At 39.1% G+C, this 11,393-nt stretch overlaps 1 protein-coding gene across 1 annotated transcript in view; it reads right to left on the minus strand.

Annotated features, from left to right (window-relative positions):
- epor (erythropoietin receptor) overlaps window positions 1-10,354 on the minus strand; it is a 30,918-nt gene extending 20,564 nt beyond the window's left edge. Inside the window, exon 1 of the mRNA XM_062974122.1 lies at window positions 10,118-10,354. Within this exon, the coding sequence (XP_062830192.1) occupies window positions 10,118-10,298 (181 nt within the window). The 5' untranslated portion in view covers window positions 10,299-10,354. The remainder of the gene's footprint in view (window positions 1-10,117) is intronic.
- Between the last annotated feature and the right edge of the window lie 1,039 nt (window positions 10,355-11,393).

The following is an 11,393-nucleotide window of genomic DNA, read 5'->3' on the forward strand; positions in this document are numbered from 1 at the left end:
AAATATATGTGCTTCCTTAGGGCCTTTCTACATTGTCATATAATCCAGATTATCAAAGCAAATAATCCAGATAATCTGCTTTGAACTGAATTTTCTGAGTCTACACTGCTATATAATCCAGTTCAAAGCAGATAACCCTGATTTTATATGGCAGTAGAATTGGCCTGGGACAACATGGCCTAATTCAGCCCCCCCCCCCCTACCCTAAACTACCCATTCATTTTACTTTGACTCTACAGTAGAGTCTCGCTTATCCAACGTAAACGGGCCAGCAAAACATTGGATAAGCGAATAAGTTGGATAATAAGGAGAGATTAAGGAAAAGCCTATTAAACATCAAATTAGGATATGATTTTACAAATTAAGCACCAAAACATCATGTTATACAACAAATTTGACAGAAAAAGTAGTTCAATACACAGTAATGCTACATAGCAATTACTGTATTTACAAATTTAGCACCAAAATATCACGATGTATTGAAAACATTGACTACAAAAATGTGTTGGATAAACCAGAACGTTGGATAAGCGAGTGTTGGATAAGTGAGACTCTACTGTACTTTAAATATCAAGGCTGCATCCTATGGAATTCTGGGATTTGTAGTTTAGCCAGAGGCACCAGAGGAAGAACTTTCTGGTTAAGGATTCTAAATGCCTTTCCTGAACTACCAATCTCAGGATCCCATGGGTTGTTGTCACTGCAGATAAAGTAGAATCGTAACATGAATTGTGACAGGACCTCGTCTTCAGGTCATACATGCACATCTGGAATACACAGCAACATATTGCTGGGGGCCCTAGTTTGTTGTTATTTGGCAAATATTGCAAACGGTCATGCTTATATACAGGGTCACATGATTTGGAGCCATGTCTCTTAGGACGTATTTTCACTGCATTATACACACACACATATGCGCCGTACAAACCTGTGCTTGACATGTGTTTCCCGAGATAAGGATGGGCTGGCGCTCACACCCTCAAGCCCTGTTTTCCGTTCCCGCCACTGAGCAGAATCTGCTCTGGGAAAGGAGTACAGGAAGAAGGAAGGGTGCCCATTGTAGTAGAGGGAGAAACTGTTTATTCACCCCCTTGTACACACTCATATATACCAGACACCCATTTTGATATGGCAACTAATACATGCCAGCCACAAATCATCATCCTCCCCTTCCTGCTCTGTGGCCAATAAATCATCTGAATGTAGCCATGCAGAGATAGGAAAGGGAGAAGGCTGGGGAGGGTTGCTGATGTTTTCCTTTATTTCCACATCACTTTGCCTCTGTTGATGTGTTTCTTCATATTAAATTATATTACCGTATATACTCGAGTATAAGCCGACCCGAATATAAGCCGAGGCACCTAATTTTACCACAAAAAACTGGGATAACTTATTGACTCGAGTATAAGCCGAGGGTGGGAAATGCAGCAGCTACGGGTAAATTTCAAAATAAAAATAGATACCAATAAAATTTCATTGATTGAGGCATCTAGGTTAAATGTTTTTGAATATTTACCGTATTTCAAAGAAAAACAATAAACTAGCTCTATAAGTGGAAAAGTAGGGGCAACAAAAACAATATGGTATCAACAATAACCTAATAATAATAACAATAATAAACTTCATTTGGATCGCACCCTATCTCCCCATGGGGACTCAGGGCAGCTTCCAACATAGTAACAGGCAAATATTCAATGCTTATATAAACAATGCAGAGCTAGATATAGATCTATAATTATAGATACAGTAGAGTCTCACTTATCCAACACTCGCTTATCCAACGTTCTGGATTATCCAACGTATTTTTGTAGTCAATGTTTTAAAAACATCATAATATTTTGGTGCTAAATTCGTAAATACAGTAATTACTACATAGCATTACTGCGTATTGAACTACTTTTTCTCTCAAATTTGTTGTATAACATGATGTTTTGATGCTTAATTTGTAAAATCATAACCTAATTTGATGTTTAATAGGCTTTTCCTTTATCCCTCCTTATTATCCAACATATTCACTAATCCAATGTTCTCCCGGCCTGTTTATGTTGGATAAGTGAGACTCTACTGTACTAATTTCACATATGCATTTCTCCCTGAAACGTTTGCAAATCCACCCCTCTCTCTATGTATGTGTGTGTGCATTTTCCCTACAATATTTGCAAACCATATATATATATATATATATATATATATATATATATATATATACGCACACACACACGCACACACACACATTAGAGTCTCACTTATCCAACATAAACGGGCCGGCAGAACGTTGGATAAGTGAATATGTTGGATGATAAGGAGAGATTAAGGAGAAGCCTATTAAACATCAAATTAGGTTATGATTTTACAAATTAAGCACCAAAACATCATGTTATGCAACAAATTTGACAGAAAAAGTAGTTCAATACGCAGTAATGCTATGTAGTAATTACTGTATTTACGAATTTAGCACCAAAATATCACAATGTATTGAAAACATTGACTACAAAAATGCGTTGGATAATCCAGAACGTTGGATAAACGAGTGTTGGATAAGTGAGACTCTACTGTATATTCATATCTATCTAGACATGTCTATATATATTTGTGTGTTCATTTCCCTCCTGTAATATTTCCAAGCCCTATATATAGGTAGGTAATAATATATTCATATCTATCCAGACATCTCTCTTTATATAGATATTTGCAGAGACTTGCCAACACATGAGGGTAAATTCATATATAAAAATAATGTATATGTATGGCTACAGATGCACAGGTACATGGATCTATATGTAGAAAAGATTTGCAAAGACCTGCAAACATATGAGGGGAAAATTCATATATAAAATTAATGTATATAGATAGATATACATATAAAGGTACTTAGAGTTTGCAAAAGCTTGCAAAGGGTTAATGCCTATATATCTGTAGGAGAGTTTAACAAATATTTCAGGGGAAAATGCTTTCATAAGATTAATGAATATATATTTTTCTTCTTCCTGACTTGCAAGGGTGTCTCTCTTTGCAAAACATTCCCTTGATTAAGAGTGAGGGAGGCTTTGCAAAAGAAAACACTGATAAGGGAGGAGAAGAGAGAAATACATCACTATTGCAAGTAATAGCCTGCAGACTCCTTGCCAACCTTGACCCGATTATAAGCCGGGGGAGGCTTTTTCAGCTCATAAATAAGGGCTGAAAAACTTGGCTTATCTTCAAGTATATAGGGTATTTCTTTTTAAAACATATATTTATTATCAAAATATACAATTAACCATTTTTCCAAAAATGTGAATATTAAGAACCCAGATCTAAGTCAGGAAAGTACATGGTATTTTTTTTTAAAAAAAAGAGACATAAATAAACTTTTGAGATCTTAACACAGCTTATATATATCTTCATTAAACATATTAGCATTTTGCATACTCTAATCTGAAATAACACTAAAGGTAACAATAACCTGCCATCCATCTAGTTTTCAACTTTCCCCTCTTAAAACATGTTATGCTTATGGTTCTATTACAATTTTCTATCCATTTAGGTACATTCTACTTTATTATATAATATTAATATTAATATTATAATATTAAAATAATATCAATAATAATATTAATACAATATAGTAAAGGTAAAGATTTTCTCCTGACATTAAGTCTAGTCATGTCCAACTCTGGGGGTTGGTGTTCATCTCCATTTCTAAGCCGAAGAGCCGGCATTGTTTATAGACACCTCCAAGGTCATGTGGCTGGCATGACTGCATGGAGCGCTATTACCTTCCCTCCAGAGTGGTACCTATTGATCTACTCACATTTACATGTTTTCGAACTGCTAAGATGGCAGAAGCTGGAGCTGACAGTGGGAGCTCACTCCACTCCCTGGATTCAAACTGCTAACCTATCATTCTGCAAATTCAGCAGCTCAGTGGTTTAACCTGCTGTGCCATCAGGGACTCCAATATTGTAATATTTAAACATTAAAATTCTATCATTCCTCATCAAAGAATTGCAATACCTAGTTCTCAGAGATTGGTTTAGCTATCTATGAACATTCAGTTTTCTTTACTCACATAGGTTTCTATCTGTAAAATGGAAGCAAAGTCCTATTTGAGTTTCCTGGCCTTTCTACTGAATCCTAAAAGTGTGTCAACTGAGGGAAAGGCAGACGTTACAGAATTTTGCAGCCTGTGAGATTGTCCAAGAAGTAACTTTTCTAAGCTCCGAATGGATTATACTGTCTAATTAATTCTAATCATTTGCTGAATTGTAAGTTACCACTTGTCAATCCAATCAACTAATTGGGAGTTATAACTGAATTTCAAGCTGGGGTGGAAATTGTGTGGCCTTCCAGAGGTTATTGGACTGTATCTCTCAGCATTCCTCACAATTTCCTGAAATGGCAAGCCCTGGTGGGAGCTGCAGTCCAACAATCTCTGTAGAGAACCTCAAGATTCCTACCCCTGATTTTGGTTTGTAGGTGGCTTCCAAAAGGAGGAAATACACCTGCAAGCTGCAACTGTGTGCCTACCATGCGCTTCCTCTTGTTTAAAGAACTCTTCCCATGAGTTGTGTCTGTCTCTGTCTTTCCTCCTGTTGGATTGGGGCATGGGATAAACTTTTTGAAATGGAAAAACTCGGACCGTTTCATACTACACAATGATAGCACTATGAACCCACTTTAACTGACATCGGCCTAACCTATAGGATCCTGGTGTTTATGGTTTAGGAAGGCACTTCAGGTCTTTGGAAAATAATTCTAAATAGTACTTTACTAAAGTACAGAATCCATGATTCCGTAGAATGAAATCATGACTTTTAAGATGGAATATGTTCTACTGGGGCCCCTGGTGGTGGCGCAGTGTGTTAAAGCGCTGAACTGCTGAACTTGCAGACCGAAAGGTCCCAGGTTCAAATCCCGGGAGCGGAATGAGCGCCCGCTGTTAGCCCCAGCTCCTGCCAACCTAGAAGTTCGAAAACATGCCAATGTGAGTAGATCAATAGGTACCGCTCCGGCGGGAAGGTAACGGCGCTCCATGCAGTCATGCCGGCCACATGACCTTGGACGTGTCTATGGACAATGCCGGCTCTTCGGCTAAGAAATGGAGTTGATCACCAACCCCCAGAGTCAGTCACGACTGGACTTAATGTCAGGGGAAAACCTTTACCTTTACCTATGTTCTATCAGAGTGCTATATGTGTAGTGTGGACAAGCCCCTGGTTCATACATAGAGAAGTATCTAGACTGACCACACCTTTTAACAATTCAGATCAGACTGTGTGAAAGTACCTGTATTTAAAGTGGCACAAAAGCATGCTATCTCTGTAGTCTTATGAAGAAGGTTTTGTATTGGAAGCACTAATTATTATTATTATTATTATTATTATTTTATTGATTGATTGATTTACAACAATTTTACCCCGGCTTTCTCGCCCGTAGGGACTCAAGGTGGCCGTAGGAACTCAAAGCTGCCTAGTAATAATAATAACAATAATAATAATGTCAATAATTTTGTCAATGTTTATCGGAAACAATAGACATTGACAAAATCACGATCTGCCAACTGCAAAGGGCCACCCTACTGGGATCTGCGCGCATCATCCGAAAATACATTACACAGTCCTAGACGCTTGGGAAGTGTTCAACTTGTGATTTTGTGATACAAAATCCAGCATATCTATCTTGTTTGCTGTGTCATAATAAAATAATAATAATAAATGTGTTGTCAAATGCTCTCATGGCCGGAATCACCGAGTTGCTGTGAGTTTTCCAGGCTGTAGGGCCATGTTCCAGAAGCAGTCTCTCCTGATATTTTGCCCACATCTATGGCAGGCATCCTCAGAGGTTGTGAGGTCTATTGGAAACTGGGCAAGTGGGGTTTCCATATCTGTGGAATGTCCAGGGTGGGAGAAAGAACTCTTATCTGTGTGAAACAAGTGTGAATGTTGCAATTGGCCAGCTTGATTAGCATTAAATAGCCTTGAAGTTTCAAAGCCTGGCTGCTTCCTGCCTGGAAGAATCTTATGTTGGGAGATGTTCCACAGATCTATAAACTCAGGAGAGAATGCTTCTGGAACATGGCCATACAGCCTGGAAAAATCACAGCAACCTAATAATAATAATAATAATAATAATAATAATAATAAAAATGAATTTATTACTTGCCCCTCCCTGTGGCTCAAGATGCTGCAGTAATAAAACAACTAGCAAACATTATTTCATTGACACAAAACAAGTTACTTTTAGCTATATGACTTATTTATGATTTTATGCTTTTAATGTATTGCGTTTAATTGGTATGACTCCTTGTGTTATATTATGTTTATTTAGTTTAATTCTCAGTTAATTTTTGGTTAGTTTTATAAGTTATATTGTGATTTTTTAATTTCATGCTTATGTCTCGATTGATGTTTGTCTGTTTTAGGCACTGAATGTTTTCCATTGATGTTATTCTTTTAAAACCGCCCTGAGTCCCTTCGGGGAGAAAGGGCAGGTTATAAATAAATTGCTGCTATTATTATTATTATTATTATTATTATTATTATTAACTTACTTACTTACTTACCCTACCAATGGCACACAAAGACATGTCTTAGGACTGATCAATCCCATGTGTTTTATAATATCTGATACAACAATTTGTAACCCATTTATCTTGATATTTAACTGAATACTTTTCAAACAAATAACTATCCAGGCACACACGTGCATTATGAATTTGAAATCCCATCAGAGGAGGGATTGGTATACGTGAAGCTTTATCTCGCCCGTCATGCTGTTTTCAGTTGCAAGATCTCTGTAACTCACATTTTATTTTCTCAAGAGTTGATTTTCAAGACTATTGTTCCCCAAATTTCTCAGCAAGCATAGAACAGAATAGCTTTATTTGTCATTGTGCTATTGCACAACGAAATTACATGCCTTTCCCCGCACACACCACAAAACAACACAGCCATCCCTCCACACCACCACCACACAGCTCCCAATCCCACATCAGTGTGAAACCACAGAGTTCAATAGCCAGAACTAGATGGAGAATACTGGGAATTTGAATGGGAAATCTAGGAGCTATTTTCTGAAGCAGTAACTTTTCCCCTTTTTTGTTGTTCTTAGAAGGTGGGGTTGTAGAATTTAAAGTCAGCTATTGCGCCCATACTATACATTCCATGTATTTAACTTTCCATTAAATAATAACAGTAAAAATAGCAACTACTAAATAGATGGAGAAGAACAGCAAAAGTTAAAGTTAGAGTGAAATAAAAATAATTTTTCTACACAACATATAGCAAAGTAAGTGCTCTATCTGGCACAGATAGTTCTTCATCAACAATGATGCACTGTGGAAGTTTGCTTTGAGAGAAGCAAATTTAGTTTATTCTGTTTCTGCTCCTTCTCTTAACTCACTGGTTCCCAACTTTTTTTTTTTAACCAGAAACTACATGACCAGGGACCACTTTGACCAGGGACCACACTCCAACATTAGCACCGCACTCCAACATTACACATCAGCTTTTGGTCAACCTTAGATTCGATCTGGTTATTTGGGGTGCTGATTCAGAAAATTGCATTGGATAGACCACATCAGCTCCAGTTTCTGATACAGAACATATGCCATCCAGTAGTCACCATCTGTTTGCCCACAGAAAACCATATTTAATAATCTATAGCTGATGTGGTCTATCCAATGCAATTTTCTGAATCAGCACCCCAAATAACCCCAGGAACAGGCCTAAAAACGAAGACACCAAGGGGGAGGGAGGGAGGAGGAGAAGCAGCAGTCAGGAGGCTTGTTGTCATGACTTTTATGGGTAGTCAGCCTCTTCCCTGCCAACATCCTCATTGCCTCGGCACTATGAGAGGGTTTCACGAGACCAATCACTCTCCTTGCAGCAATGTAGTGATGGTGACACCGCGGACCATATTTTCGTTCTTGGGAACCACTGGCGGTCCACAGACCACAGATTGGTTCACTGTTTTAACTACCTGATAGTGATCTTCCATTAAAGGTTTCTGTTACCACTAGAAAGCACACACAGGTGCTAAGCTGGAAACCAAGATCTCAAAGTTTTTGACAGAAATCTCAAAACCCATTCACATGCCTTACCAGTCAACTTCTCAGTTTGATAAAGAACTATTTTGAACCAGCCATCTCTGTATTCTTCAGAAGAAGACAGTCATAAGGGCTCCCCTATCATACCTCATTCTGACCAACTAGACCGTACTGGCTGTATATATAACCAAAGGATTTAGACCTTCAGAAAGTAACTTTTCCAAGTTTTAAAAACCATGACCTCTTCAATGTATAAGCAGAACTCGCTGGACTATACAAAAAGATCTTCTCCAATGTTTAATTTCCTCAGAAAGAGATAAAGGCAGATAGGTAGCGAATAGATGGATAAATATAGATAAACTGATCAACTAATTGGCCAAACTGACTGACAGATGGGAGGAGGATCAAAATGTTAAGCTGAAATATTTTTAATTTCAATGTCAAAAGTTTTCATTCTGCTTTTATGATGAATCGGCCACAAGAGAAATAGATAAAATGATGCTGAAAAAGAGACAATATTGAAAAATACCAATTAGAACTGATAGATTCACTCAGTTCTGGATACACTAGATCTGGATGAAATCACCCCCATGGCTCCATCTTTGAATTAAAAAGGGAATTTTGAAGGTGTGGAGGAACCCTTCTAAATTGGGCAGATGTTTGGAAGCTCCATGCAGTCATGTTGGCCACATGACCTTGGAGGTGTCTACGGACAATGCCGGCTCTTCAGCTTAGAAGTTGAGATGAGCACAACTAGACTTAACGTCAGGGGAAAATCTTTACCTTTACCTATTGGAAGCTGGTGGTATTTGTTGCAACAACAACAACAACAACAACAACAACAATTGTATTTCTTACCCGCCTCTCCTCATGGGCCGAGGTGGATTGCAGAATAATTAAAACACCTGCACATTATAATAATACCATAAATGCACATAATAACATTTTATAAAATATATATACAGTAGAGTCTCACTTATCCAACACTCACTTATCCAACGTTCTGGATTATCCAACACATTTTTGTAGTCAATGTTTTCAATATATCATGATATTTTGGTGCTAAATTCGTAAATACAGTAATTACTATATAGCATTAATGTGTAATGAACTACTTTTTTCTGTCAAATTTGTTGTATAACATGATGTTTTGGTGCTTAATTTGTAAAATCATAACCTGTTTTGATGTTTAATAGGCTTTTTCTTTATCTCTCCTTATTACCCAACATATTCGCTTATCCAACATTCTGCCGGCCCGTTTATGTTGGATAAGTGAGACTCTACTGTATTGCCTTTTTTTAAAAAAAAGAAAAAAAAGAAAAAATCAAAATGACATTGTGTCTACCACATGATGTTTCAGGCTATTTCCCATCCTTTTCTGCAATATAATCAAACATTATGTTCCTTTCTTGAAGAAGGATTTTTTTTTGTATTTCTAAAGCAATATATTTGTTCATTACATGTTTTATGCTAATTGAAAATTACTGTTATTACAGTAATTGCCTTCAAGTTGATTTTAACATATGGTGGCCCCATGAATGAGAGACATCCAAGAGTCCTTTTCACTAGAGCCCCATGAATGAGAGACATCCAAGAGTCCCTGTTTTACAAACATCTGGCTTACAAATGATTCATAGTTAAGAAAGGGGGTGAGATAACAGGTCTGCAATTTCGCCCCAACCAGAAAAGACCCACTGATTCAACGGGATTTTTGTTAATCCACCATTCAGCTACTGATTCAATGAGTCTATTCTAATTTGGACTATTAAGACGCAGGTCTACTATTGCAGACTTCTGTTTATCATTGTCACACTACCAGACCAGCTATCTAGGAGACTCACAAGAGGGTCTACACCAGGCATGGGCAAACTTGGGCCCTCCAGGTGTTTTGGACTTCAACTCCCACCATTCCTAACAGCCAGTAGGCTGGTCTACACACATACAAATCTTTTAGGAACAGTTCCTCACAGTGGCACCTCTTGGAACAATTCCTCTCTCTCCTTGACACCACCTCTTCCCCACTTTCTCATTTCACTTCCACACATATAATGACTGCGTTTGCCAGCCCTGTTCAAACATAGGAGGTACCTTTGTTGCTAAAGTAAGGCCCCCAGTTGCCGGCGTCCTCCTGAGATGAGCCAAAGGCCCAAAGTGCCAGGACCAAAAAGGCAGCGATACATCTCCAGCCTTGCTCCATGCTGGTGGGGTTAGTTGATGGTGGGCGGTCTTCCTGCCAGAGCGTCTTTCCACCTGCCCTCTGAGTCTGCATCTGGCCCTGTGGGAGCTGCTGCTTTCCCTTGCTTGGCTCCCCATCTGGAGACTTTAGATAAGGGGCGGAGCAGGAACAACAAAACGGCTGCAAGAACAGCAACAGCAACTCTGGAAAAAGCTGAAAGAGAGAAGCATAAGGTGCGGAAGCCTCCACCTTATTATTATTATTTTTGCCAGAAGTGTGGGAAAGGAAGTTCTCTAGGTGTCAGCAAGATCACATGGCAGCTGAAAACCCAAAGCCCACATCCTGGGTTTTCTTCTTGTCCCCACCACAGGGCATTGCTTCAGGGTGGGATGCCAAACTTCATGCCAGGTCATTTCAGGTTTCCAAAATGAAATCCAGAAGACAGAAGAAGAGGAATCAATAAATGTGCTGGTTGAGGAGGGAGTAAATCTGATGAAAAGTAGATCATAGAATCATAGAACCATAGAATAGTAGAGTTGGAAGAGACCTCATGGGCCATCCAGTTCAACTTCCTGCCAAGTAGCAGGAAATCACATTCAAAGCACCCCCGACAGATGGCCATCCAGCCTCTGCTTAAAAGCCTCCAAAGAAGGAGCCTCCACCACAGTCCGGGGCAGAGAGTTCCACTGCCGAACAGCTCTCACAGTCAGGAAGTTCTTCCTAATGTTCAGGCGGAATCTCCTTTCCTGTAGTTTGAAGCCATTGTTCCGCGTCCTAGTCTGCAGGGCAGCAGAAAACAAGCTTGCTCCCTCCTCCCTATGACTTCCCTTCACGTATTTGTACATGGCTATCATGTCTCCTCTCAGCCTTCTCTTCTGCAGGCTAAACATGCCCAGTTCTTTAAGCCTCTCCTCATAGGGCTTGTTCTCCAGACCTTTGATCATTTTAGTTGCCCTCCTCTGGACGCTTTCCAGCTTGTCAACATCTCCCTTCAACTGCAGTGCCCAGAATTGGACACAGTATTCCAGGTGTGGTCTGACCAAGGCAGAATAGAGGGGGAGCATGACTTCCCTGGATCTAGATGCTATACCCCTATTTATGCAGGCCAGAATCCCATTGGCTTTTTTTTTGCAGCCGCATCACATTGTAGGCTCATGTTGTCCACGAGGACTCCAAGATCTTTTTCAC

The sequence above is a fragment of the Anolis carolinensis genome, chromosome 2, assembly GCF_035594765.1.
Source record: "Anolis carolinensis isolate JA03-04 chromosome 2, rAnoCar3.1.pri, whole genome shotgun sequence".
NCBI lineage: Eukaryota > Metazoa > Chordata > Lepidosauria > Squamata > Dactyloidae > Anolis > Anolis carolinensis.